General features: G+C 41.5%; 2 protein-coding genes across 3 annotated transcripts; one reads left to right on the top strand and one right to left on the bottom strand.

Moving 5' to 3' along the window:
- The first annotated feature begins 5,715 nt into the window (after window positions 1-5,715).
- On the top strand, window positions 5,716-8,717 carry LOC130725386 (uncharacterized). Its single transcript, XM_057576623.1, has 9 exons — window positions 5,716-5,787; window positions 5,904-6,171; window positions 6,538-6,597; window positions 7,015-7,099; window positions 7,239-7,308; window positions 7,746-7,900; window positions 7,991-8,093; window positions 8,335-8,391; window positions 8,487-8,717. The coding sequence occupies exons 1-9, from the start codon at window positions 5,716-5,718 to the stop codon at window positions 8,715-8,717; spliced, it is 1,101 nt and encodes a 366-aa protein (XP_057432606.1).
- A 1,469-nt stretch (window positions 8,718-10,186) lies between these two features.
- LOC130722699 (uncharacterized) lies at window positions 10,187-11,821 on the bottom strand. Of its 2 annotated transcripts, none has more exons than XM_057573518.1 (5): window positions 11,664-11,821; window positions 11,461-11,581; window positions 11,268-11,371; window positions 10,507-10,638; window positions 10,187-10,411 (listed from the first exon to the last, which is right to left on the bottom strand). In XM_057573518.1, the coding sequence occupies exons 1-5, from the start codon at window positions 11,664-11,666 to the stop codon at window positions 10,385-10,387; spliced, it is 387 nt and encodes a 128-aa protein (XP_057429501.1). In that variant the 5' UTR covers window positions 11,667-11,821; the 3' UTR covers window positions 10,187-10,384. The 2 variants fall into 2 exon arrangements, with proteins under 2 accessions (XP_057429501.1, XP_057429500.1); XM_057573517.1 differs by having other exon boundaries at window positions 11,658-11,794.
- Between the last annotated feature and the right edge of the window lie 528 nt (window positions 11,822-12,349).

Raw genomic sequence — 12,349 nt, 5'->3', positions numbered from 1 at the left:
TTGCTACTTCATTGGGCCAAGCTTTTGGCGGTCTCATCGCATGGGACAAGTCTGATGCGAGCAGGTATGGCGATCAGTTCAGAATCAGAGTCTGGGTGAAGGTGAACGAACCCCTACCCCGTGGTCAGATGATGACGACGGAGGGTGGCAAACCTTTTGAGGTGTTGTTCAGATATGAGAAGATGGGGTGCTTTTGCTTCCGCTGCGGATTGATGGACCATGATATCCGTACCTGCGACATAGCGCCACCGGCGGATGAGAACCACCACAACCGACCTTACGGGTTATGGCTGAAAGCAAGGGAGGATAATCATAACGGTGCCCGGTTCCGACCCAGCAACGCACGGGGCCATAATGGGGGTGGCGAATCTAGCTCCACGTCACGGGAGTCTAGAGGCAAGGCACGAGCCAGCGCGGAGGATCACCAACCAGGGTTGGAGGAGACTGGGCTTGGCTTTGACATTGACACCGAGCTTCTCAAATTTGCAGAAGAGGAAGCTAGACAGCAACGTGAGGTAACTGCTACAGATCCTCTATCAGGTGAAAAACATATTGCGGGGGACAAAACGGTGGCCAAGGAGCAAGCTCAAGGTGGCGACGACACTAGTGTGGGGTCAGACTCTTTCTCTTTCACTAATAATGGCGACACCACTAGCACAAGGAAAAGAGGTGGGGGTGCTTCTTCCCCCATGGTCTTTGGTAGCACGGGGGCTTCCCCCCCTTTCAAGAAGCACAACAACTCTGATGGTCTGGGAATGGCGGAGCCTGATGTACAGGCCCGCCCACCTCAATGAAAATGATGTCTTGGAACTGCCGTGGGCTTGGGACCCTACGTGCAGTTCGAGCCTTGCGAAGGCTCATCCGTTCAGAAGCTCCCGATGTGGTCTTCTTGATGGAGACGCTTAAATATTCTAGTGAGATGGCTTTGTTGCGAGGTACTGGTGGGCTTGGAAACTTGTTTGCAGTTCAGTGTTCTGGTTCAGGTAGAACCCGAGCAGGTGGCCTCTGTCTAATGTGGCGCGAGGGAGTGGAGGTTGAGGTAATTAACTCTTCTCTTCATCATATTTTCTTTATGCTAACTCATGCTGTTAATGGTTCGAAAGGACAGGTATTAGCTACTTATGGTTGGCCAGATGATCCAAATAAATGGCGAACCTGGGATCTTGTCAAAAAATTCCACACTGACAATTTGATTCCATGGCTTTGCATTGGGGATTTCAATGATATACTTGACCCAACAGACAAGCTTGGTGGTAACCCTCCTGATGTGGCTCGCCTCCAATCCGGTCGGCGGGTCCTTTCAGAGTGTGGGCTTCAGGATCTTGGCTTCTCAGGTTACAGGTTCACGTGGTCTAACAAGAGGAGAATGCCGCAAACTATTGAGGAGAGAATCGATTTTGCCCTGGTTAATGATAGTTGGCGAGAATGGTGGCCTGTTTCGCGTATCCGGCATTTACCGAGGCACCGCTCTGATCATAACCCGATTCTTCTAGTTTGTCGTATGAGCAAGAAAAAGGAGTTTGTGCCTCGGGAACGTGTTTTTCGGTTTGAAGAGGTTTGGCTTCAAAAGGGGGATGAATGCATGGAGGTGGTGGCTGAGGCGTGGGGACGGGGAATAGGGGATTGCTTATCGAAGTTGGGTATTGTTGGGGAGAACCTTGATTGCTGGGGGCAAGAGAATTTTGGGGAGGTTCGAAAAAAAGTAACTGACTTGCGTGTGCAGCTCCAAGCTTTACAGCGGAGTGTGCAAACAGAACAGGTGCTAGCAGACACTAAGGCAGCGGAAGACCAACTTGATGTCCTCTTAGAGCAAGAGGAGATTATTTGGAGCCAACGCTCCAGAGCGGACTGGCTGCGGCATGGGGACCGGAACACAAGGTTTTTCCATGGGAAGGCTTCCCAACGTCGGAAGAGAAATACTATTGAGGAGATCACTAATGAGGCGGGGAGGGTGGTTGAAGAGGTCAAGGATATTTATCAGGTGTTGGCTGATTATTTTATGTCTCTTTTTTCCACTGCAGGGCCAGTTGATATTGAATCAGTTACGAATCTGGTGGCTGGACGGGTGACGGCGCAGCATCTGGCGATATTGTCTCAACCCTTCAGTAAGGAAGATGTGGAAGAGGCTCTGTTCCAGATGCATCCGACCAAAGCACCCGGAGCGGACGGCTTGCCAGCTTTGTTCTACTAGAAGTTCTGGCACATTATTGGTGATGAGGTTGCAGATTTTTGCTTGCAAGTCCTCCATGGTACGCTATCTCCAGGTACCATTAACCGTACTCTTTTGGTTCTTATTCCTAAGGTGAAGAATCCCTTGTTTGCTAATCAATTTAGGCCGATAAGTCTTTGCAATGTTCTGTTTAAAATAATCACTAAGACTATGGCGAACAGGTTGAAAATTATTTTATCGGATATCATTAGTGAGGCTCAAAGTGCCTTTGTCCCTGGTCGTTTGATCACGGATAATGCACTGGTAGCGTTTGAATGTTTCCACTTCATGAAGAAGAAAGTTTGTGGCCGTAATGGCGTTGTGGCTCTAAAATTGGACATGTCCAAGGCCTATGATAGAGTTGAATGGCCATTCTTGGCGAGTGTACTGACCCAAATGGGATTTCCCCCAAATTGGGTTACTTTGATTATGGGTTGTGTTACTACGGTAAACTTCTCCATCATGCTTAATGGAGCCCCTCAGGCACCTTTTGTCCCCCAAAGAGGGTTGAGACAAGGGGACCCCCTTTCCCCGTATCTGTTCATCCTTTGCGGAGAAGTGTTCTCCTCTTTAATCAATAAAGCTGTTATGTCTGCTGCTTTACATGGCATAAAAGTAGCCCGTTCAGCGCCTGTGATTTCTCATCTACTTTTTGCAGATGACAGTATCATATTCGCCCGGTCCACGCTGGAGGAGATGGAGTGTGTGAAGAATATTCTTTCCACTTATGAGCGAGTGTCTGGTCAAGTTATTAACTTGGATAAATCTACACTCATTGGTAGCCGAAATGTACCTCAGAATCGTTTAAATGAGCTTAGAGGGCTTTTGAATGTAAAGGCTGTTGAGTGTTTTGATAAATATTTGGGTTTGCCAACCTTGATTGGGAGGTCTAAAACACAAATTTTCAACTTTGTTAAGGACCGTGTCTGGAAGAAGCTGAAAGGGTGGAAAGAGTCTGCTCTCTCCCGTGCTGGCCGAGAGGTTTTGATTAAGGCGGTCGCCCAAGCAATACCATCCTATGTCATGTCTTGTTTCATTCTTCCGGATGGGATTTGCGATCAGATTGAAGGGATGATTAATAGGTTCTATTGGGGTGGAGATGTCACTCGTAGGGGTATCCACTGGCTCAGGTGGGATTCTCTTTGTCGGCCCAAAGGTAATGGCGGATTGGGGTTTAGAGACTTCAAGTCTTTTAATATGGCTCTTGTTGGGAAAACTTGGTGGCGAATCATGTCCAAACCAGATTCGGTTTTGGCCAAAGTGTTTAAGGCGGTGTATTTTCCCCGGGCATCGATTTTCCGAGCCAAGAAGGGGTATCGTCCGAGCTATGCTTGGTCGAGTATTCTTCGGGCGAGTTGGGTGCTGGAGGAAGGTGGCTTGTGGTGCGTAGGGAGTGGTTCGAGTATAAGAGCGTGGGAAGATAGATGGGTCCCTAATTCTGGTCCATTGGTTTACCGAGAGAATGTGGCTTCTGACCTTGGTGTTACTCGTGTAGCTCATTTGTTGCTCCAAGATGGGTCTGGGTGGAACCGTGAACTGGTTGAGCATCTATGCTGGCCCCCAACTGCAGCGGCCATTTTGTCGATTCCGATCTCTATACAAAACCATGATGATGCGTTTTTCTGGCCTGCAACTGTGGATGGGAATTATTCCACTAAATCGGGATACAAATTTATCCGTGATAGGCTTTCGAATGGTGACCCCGGTGCTTCGTCTTGGCAATCCTTGGATCATGGTGCGTGGAACAAGCTATGGAAGGCCGATGCTGCTCCTCGTTGTCGTGAAACTTCGTGGCGTGCTTGTCTTGAGTTGTTGCCTGTGCGTGCCGAGCTATCGAGAAGGGGAATGGAATTGGATCCTTCTTGCCCATGGTGTGTCTCAGCCCCTGAGTCGACACAACATTCGTTGCTGTTTTGCCCTGTGATCAAACCAATCTGGTTTGCTTCCCCCCTTGGCTTACGGCTGGATAACGAATGCACGGTAATGGAGTTTCTTGCAGCTTTTCTTCCCAGGGCGGATTCTTATGCAGCTGGTTGGTGTTGTGCTCTTTTGTACGCTATTTGGGATGCTAGGAATGAGCTGTTGTTCCAAAGAAAGGCTCTCTCCTTACAGCAGATCTTGAAACGTGCCCAGCTTCTTATTCCCTCGCAGGTGGCGGTTCAGTGTTCAACAAGGCATGCCCGTGAGCTCCCTTCAAAATGGCGTCGTCCAGCTCCTTCCATCTTCAAGATCAATTTTGACGCGTCCGTGTTGGCATCGAAGGAGGCCGGGTTTGGATACATCGCCCGTAACTCTCGTGGAGAGGTTTTGGCGTCGGCGACGAGTTCTTTTGCCCCGGTAATGTCTGCTCTTCTAGCTGAAGCTTTGTGTTTTAGATGGGCGTTGCATTTATCTTCCGAGTTGGGCTTCCGCCGAGTTAGTTTCGAGACTGATTGTTTGGTGCTGTATGACTACTGGAGACAAGGGAAGGGAGGCACGTCTCATCTAGAGACCATTGTTAGAGATTGTCGTTTTCTGTGTTCTCATTTTGATGTTGTTGATTTTTGCTTTGTTCGCCGTGCCGGTAACGGTGTCGCTGACGCTTTAGCTAAACTTGCTTTTCGTTTTGGAACGATGGTTTGGATCGAAGAGGCTCCTTTGGAGGTTTCCTCTAGAATCCAGGATGATGTTGTTGCCTCTATGGCCTCTTCTTAATTGAATGAAATCAGTTTCAAAAAAAAAAAAAAAAAATTTGAAGAATGAGTTTATATTGTTTTAGTTGTTTTGTTGTTTAGCTGTTCATGTATCTTCTAAGTTAAATTTCAAGGTTTTTTACTGTTCACCCATGCCATTTTTTTTTGTTACAACTGAGGTTGCTTTTGGGCCTGACTCTTTCATGGGCTGCCTTGGGATACATGGTTTCTGTCTTTTCAAGTAGGGTTAGTAAAAAAAAAATAGGGTTAGCCGCTAGCAGCTCTCTCTCACACCTTGCATCTTCCCCTGATTACCATCCTCATTCATCCCCCCTACCTCACCGAGACTCTGCTGTACCTATTGCTCCAGCTCACTCTGCACCGATGTAGGAGGTTCGACGTCCCACCGGCCAGCTGTTGCCGTGTTGTTGCATCAAAGGTCGATCCCTAAGGAGGTGATCTGCTGCCTATCCTCCTGCAGTTGTTACTATAATCAATGGTACTTTCCACCTTCAACATCTTCTTCTCCCTTTCTTTGATGCTTTATAGTCTGTTTGGCCCTTCTCTTCCCCATATGCTATCATCTATTAGCTATAATCTATTTTCTTAGTCATTTACAGTTGTAATTTGGCTGGACACAGCTTGCAGTTCTGGTCTATAAATATAACTGCTCATACTTTGATCAATTCACTGTTGTTGTGTGCATTGTGTTTATTGTGTGTATTTGAGTCAACTGTCCTATTCTTATTGAGAGATATGAGTTCCCGTGTCAACCCCATTAATACTCTCTGTGCAGGAAAGAAATTCCTGAGAATTAGGAGTCGGGTTATCAGGATGTGGGATATATGCCCTGTGAACGACCCATTGAATCCATTTGCTATCCATATTGTATTAATTGATGCTGAGGTTGAGTCTTAACCATATATACCAAGCTCACAAGCAATTTTTTTGAATGTTAGTAGTCATCAATTTGTGTTTTGTGATATTCAGTGGCTTATTTTGATTTTTTTTGCTAATGACAGGGCAACAAAATTGAGGCCATTGCTCGGAAGGAATTTATATCTAAGTTCAGATCAGAGCTGCGGGAAGGAAATGTCTATATGATATCTAACTTCATAGTTGTGTCCAATAGTGGCAATTACATGGCTACTGGCCACGAATGCAAGCTGGTTTTCAATGAAAAAACACAGTCCATACTGGAGGAAACACCTTCCATTCCACTGAATGCGTTTTCATTCAAGAATTTTGAGGAGATATTAGCAACTGGTGGTGAATCCGACTACCTAATTGGTAAGAATATATCTCACACATCCATAATCTAATTAAATTGTTTTGTTCATTGTTAATTGTTAATAATTGAATAATTGAATTTTCAAATGGCCTATTATGAATTTTTTACTAATTATAGCGAATGATTGTTTGGCAGATATCATTGGCTTAGTCACAAATGTTTCGAGTGAAAAGAAATATACTTAAGATGGGATGATTGAGCTTGAGATTACTGATGATAAGTATGTTTCTTTCATGTAGCCTACATTTTTTATTGTTTTAACGGCGTGTGACGTAATTACAGTATTCCTTATTTTCTTGGCAGGGGGGAAATAATTTGCTCTTTATTTGACCATTTTGTTGATGTTGTCAAACAACATGTTGCAGTTGATGCTGATCGCATGCCTGTTGTGATCATACAATTTGCTAAGATAAAGACATTTAAAGGTATCCGTATATTTCCTCTTTAGTTAGAACTACATGTTTATTTTCTATTGCAACAATCCATTTTTCTTTCTTTTAGAGAGTTGAGTTTGGATCCTTCCTTTTTTGAACAAAAACGTTAGATAAATGCACTGTTAGTGTTGTAGGGCTATAAAGTGATCATATATCCATGAGTTCCTTGTGTGATAAAGTGCATTTTCATGAAATTTAACCATATCTTATTTTTACATGAGCTGGACAGGTATTTCTTGTTTTTAATTTCAAATTATTTTCCAAATGATGTGAACCAGATATTCAGTCCCCTAGAATGACTTCTTTTGTTTTTAAAATCTTCATCAAGCTAGATCAACATATCTCAATTATTAGTTGACTGTATGTTCATGTTAGGTCATTAAAATTTGTTTCCTCGCAATTTTGTAGGTAGTGTTGTAGTTCAGAATGTTAAGAACGCCACTGTTCTACTATGGAACCCTCCTATTCAGGAAGCAGTTTCATTCTATGATGGGTGAGTTATATCAAACAAACTTCAATATATATGTATGCATTTCTTGTAACTTTTTATTTTCTAGCACGGGCATCTGTTTTGATTATGAGTGCACTCAATTGTCTCTTTTGTAACCCTATTTTCTTCATGTTAATGTAAGGTTGGCCCTCCATGGGATTGAAGCGGACATGTCACTTGCTGAAGTAGATGATGATGATGATGATCTGCATGTTATAACTCTAGAGGAGGAGTTTCTTACACTCTATCCTAGGAAGAATATTGGACTGGGCGAGCCCCTAGAGGGGCAACGCCCAGGGTTCAGCCCGCCCAAGAGCGAGAGCCTGGCCTTAAGTTGGGCCTCGACTCCGGAGGCCCAATAGGTAGTGCCCAAGCTCTATAAATAGGAGGTAGTTACCAATTGTAAGGGACTTTTGAGCTCATTTTATCAAATAACACATGAAATTCAGCACTTTCTCTCTCATTTTCTTTCTCTCTCAAGCACATTCTTTCACTCTCTAGGTATCACCCCTCTCTTGAATGTTCATTCCTAGAACAAATATCAAAGAGCTGCATGACACTGATGAGGTAGTATTGGATTAAATATTTATTTGTAACACTTAATGCCCAACCATTTTATTTTATATAACTAGTGTGTTCCCTAATGTAGGATGGCGTATTTGTTGTATTGACAAAAATATCTGGTCTTCTTGAAGGGGAGAAGTGGTGGTACTCTGCTTGCACTTGTCATAGGGCAGTGAAAGTTGAAGATGGGTTGTTCTACTGTAATGGTTGCGGCAAACATGCCCTTTCTGTTAATCCAAGGTGCTTATTTACAAATTAATGTTTATGGCTGCAATCAATATTTTGTCTCAAAGTAATGCACTAAATTTTGTTTTTTTTTTTGAACATCAGATTTAGGCTCAAAGTTGAAGTGGATGATGGTGGTGAGAGTGGTGTATTTGTCATATTTGATACTGATTGCCAGCAGCTACTAAACAGAACATGCAAGGAATTGGTCAGCAAAGACAAGGTGGTGGCATATGATTTCATGTTGTGTTATTCCATTCCTCATTTAATCAAACCCCTATTGAACTATTTTAGATCACATTTTCTGATATTGTGGATTTATTTTCTTTCTTTAGGCCAAGTCTTCACATGAATACCCTACTGAGATCAAGTGCATCATTGGTCGAGAGCTTTTGTTCAAGGCTGAGAAGTCTATTGATCATGGGTCCTGATTCGATGATTCATTTAAGGTTAAGAAAAATTGTGCTGACCCTGCTGTTGCTGAGACTTTCAAGGATAAGTCGAAGGTCTAGACTCCGAACAAGGTATTTGAAGACCATTGTGCATTACTTATTTAAAACCTCGATCAATATTAATTACTAATTTTAATCTTTTGATGTAGATGGTCACCAAAGACAAGTTCTCCAAGATCCCTGAGGGAAGCAATGAATCTATTGGTGATTATTCTGCCAACTTATCTGAAATAGCACCCAATGTTTTGTCGCTTGATGAAATTTCTCCCGTAGATGGGTCTGGAGTCTGCTCATCAGTTCAGAGTGTTGCAAGTGATGGATCTTTTCAGAAACCTGCTACGAAGATGAAGCTCAGGTCTGTCAAACTGGAGAAGGAGTAGTAGTTGCACCACTGGAAACCTAACTTCATTTTCTGAATAATTTATTATTAGTATAAGTTAGTATAAGTTTAAATTGACAGCTCTGTGCCCAAACTTTGTTTTTTGGTTGTAACTTCAGTAGACTATGGCTGTCTTAGTTTGATTTCTATATCCTTACTATGTTATGTGACACTAGCAGTGTTGTTCTTTTGTGTAAGTTGGGATGTTGAGTGCCCAAAGTTTATCTTACATGCTGATATTAAATGAAGCTACTCATGGTTATGTTTACCACAAGTTGTCTGTTTAGATGTTTACTCAATATTAACAGTTGTCCATCTTCATTTGCTTTACTACAGTTTTATTGTTATGCATCCACTGGTTAGATATTTCTACATGTATTTGTTTATGGCTACCAAATTCCACACAAGGTTTAGATTAGTACCAATACCTCCTACCCATATCGATCACAATAGAAATGTTATGTGCAGATTTATATAGTCCTTTAAAGCAAACATTTAATGACCATTGTAACCACCCTGAAAGTTGTTGATTCCTTAACAGACATCTTACTGGCTATTTATTACTTCAGCTGTAACCATATGCAATATATAAGGATACAATGACTCCACCCCCATCTCCTGTAACAAAAGTTATTAGATTATGTATTTAATGAGGTTTCGTGACTTTTTTTTGCAATGAACGAAGTATTAAATCGTGTTATCAAAATAATCATGTTCGAAATGAAATCCCGGTACCCTTCGTGCAACGCACGGGTATAATCCTAGTGTGTTAGAGTGGTGTCCCTAATATATGCCCACGCAATGTCTTCATTGTACATCCTACCTTCATAAAGTCTCTATATTGTTTAGTTATGGACTCCCAATAAAATAGCATGAATTCAAAGCTTAATATTGCTTTTTTCTCTCTTTGGTCCCTATATTTTAATTCTACACCCTGTTTGTTTCTAATTTTAAAGAGATGATTCCTGATCTTTTGCTGAGAAATTCTCTGTTAGTACCAACAAGTTTAATTGTGCAGGACAACAAAGAGAAAATAATGGATTCATTCACCAGAATCAATCCTTCTACATGGAGCTTTCACTAAGACTTTCACCGTTTTGTTTCTGTTAAAATTATTTTATGAATAAATATATACACTTATAATAGACATAATTGATGCTACCCTCGAAGCAGGGCACAACATATTTGAATAGCGCAAACAGTCAACCAGAATAGATGTCTCTGTAGTATTGGCAGTGTCTATTATGAGAAGTACTTCACAAAATATCAACCACTTAGCTATCCTGATTAACGACCATCTATATGTTTTAATAGGAGGTAAAATTACTTCACCTCCTTTCCCTTAAATTCGAATGACTGAGAAATATTAAACAGAATATATTTCATATGTTCTATTCTAACATTTCATGCATTGTGCTTATCGCTTACTTTGCCAAGGTATATCAGATTTATCAAAAGAAAACGAGGAAATTACTCAGGTAGTTTGAACTTACTAATAGAACTCACAAAAATAACATTAAACAAATTCAAAATAGTGGTCTAAAACTTCACTAATTCACAATCTTTAGAAGTAAAGCTCAAGTTTACAAATAAAACACAACACAACTTGTTGTCCAGTCAAAGCCTCTGAAGAAGCACTCAGAAGCCCATCACGCCGACTATAATTTCTCAGATTAACAGCTTCTCAATAGCATCCTGCAAACAGAAGCAACGTTTATTCAATATAACATGATAGAACTAAAATAGTTGCCAACTGTTTGGATATCATATAAGCAAAGCATTGTGCATACCTTGAGTTGCTGTATTTGAGATTTCAATTGGCTTCCCTCATTTGTTGTCACAGAACATGCAATCACTGGCCGGGTTACCCCACATGCTCGCCCAAGTGCTTGTTTTGAAGGGACAAACACATAGGGAACATTCTGAAAATTCAAATTGCATGGTCACTTCACTGGAAATATATATTGAAATTTCCACAAACATCATAGAATTCAAAAGACAAAAGGTCGTGTAGTAGTTCAGAATCTTCAGACAAAAAATTCTCCAATCTGAACAGAGGTAAAATTTCCAAGTTGAAATGTCCTTGCACAGATTAGTTCACAGTTACAGATATTAATAGTCCATAAGCTTCCAAAGTTCACAAAGTGTGTAAGCATTATCATGTTATCGCATCTTCCCTTGAACATTCCTCCTTAAAATCATTTCTAACACCTCAAAAACTACTTAGAGAAGTTAATCCCAACATTTAATGAGTAGTTTCTAGGTGCCAGAATTAATTCTGCAGGAAAATAAACTGACCCAAACATGCTATCAACCTTAAATAAAATCAATTGAACAAAAATTTCCAAACATACACTCAGCTATTAAAATAGTTCTACAGAAATCCCAAGCAACAGCATGAGATAATTCCTACACTACCCCTTTTCCTGTAACTCATGACAATGAACTGATTCTTCATAAACATAGTTACACAGACAGGACCCATTCTTAATATTCTACAAAAATTGAATCTCTGCAACAAGCAGAATAAAGAGTAAGCAAAATACAGTACCTTATCCTCAGCAAGTAGAGGAAGATGGAGAAGAATCTCAAGAGGCTCAGCATCCGCGGCCATAACAACGAACTCAGAAATTCCTCTGTTCAATGTCTTGGTAGCTGAAACAAACAAACAAAAACAGAAAACATGAGCACCATTGCACCAATCAACCAAACAAACAAAACCCTAACAGAAGCTAATGACATACCTTCATTGGCACCCTTTTTGAGCTGCTTGTAGTTGGAAGCTTGTTGAACGAGATCCATGATGGTTATCGTGAGCTGAGCATCAGCCAGAGGGTAAGCTTTCGGGTTCACTGTTTCTCCAGTCTGCAAAAGGAATCAAAGAGAGAATCAGAGAAGAACAGAACAGAACAGAACAGATCGAAGAGAATCAGGTACCAACCATTACCATTGTTGTTGAAGGAAAAGTGGCGGCTACTGAGATTGAAATTAGGGTTTTGCTTGGTGGAGTGGAGTGGAGGAGATGGACGAATGAGTGAATTTAAAAGGAGAGTCAGTCACATTATATTATATTATATTATATATAAATATAAAGAACACAATTATTTTGACCTAATGAATATAGGAAATTACACCAACCTCCCTTGAACTTACTTAACATTGCACACACTACCCCTCTTATTTTACGAAATAGTTGACTTGACACACACACCCCTTGCACTAACGGGAGTATAACGTGACTAACGCTTTTTAACTTTTTTTGTATTGAATATAATATAATTTCCTCATTTGCCTTCTTCATCTCTACTTCGGTTCTGGGCAAGGATAAATGAAATAATCAAAGAAAAACAGAGGCAAAGAAAGCTAGTGGGATTGAGGGAGGAAGAGAGATAGAGACGGAGGAAAAGATGATGATGGCGGTTGCGAATGGAGGAGCACGGTGGTGACGACAAGCGGCGCGGTGCTCCATGGCAGGTTCTGATCTGGGTTCGCAACACAGCAATGGAGGTTATGAATTGGGTTCACACACCAAAATTGACTCCAATTGAGCCCAATTTAACCAATGTTTAAATCTGGAGGCTTCAGAAAGAATTAAAGAAATAAACAATCATACCCATTGTTGTCGCCGCCACC

This window comes from Lotus japonicus, chromosome 6 (genome assembly GCF_012489685.1).
Source record: "Lotus japonicus ecotype B-129 chromosome 6, LjGifu_v1.2".
Taxonomy (NCBI): Eukaryota; Viridiplantae; Streptophyta; class Magnoliopsida; order Fabales; family Fabaceae; genus Lotus; species Lotus japonicus.
Note: the sequence above shows the minus strand (reverse complement) of the source record. Positions and strands in the feature narration are given on the sequence as shown.

Coding starts and splice junctions, on each gene's coding strand:
- LOC130725386 (XM_057576623.1), top strand. CDS start 5,716: ATGTGGGATATATGCCCTGTGAACGACCCATTGAATCCATTTGCTATC. Junction 7,901..7,990: donor GCCCTTTCTGTTAATCCAAG/GTGCTTATTTAC, acceptor TTTGAACATCAG/ATTTAGGCTCAAAGTTGAAG. Junction 8,392..8,486: donor CTTTCAAGGATAAGTCGAAG/GTCTAGACTCCG, acceptor CTTTTGATGTAG/ATGGTCACCAAAGACAAGTT.
- LOC130722699 (XM_057573517.1), bottom strand. Junction 11,372..11,460: donor CAAAAAGGGTGCCAATGAAG/GTATGTCATTAG, acceptor TGTTTGTTTCAG/CTACCAAGACATTGAACAGA. Junction 10,412..10,506: donor CTCAAATACAGCAACTCAAG/GTATGCACAATG, acceptor TTCTGTTTGCAG/GATGCTATTGAGAAGCTGTT.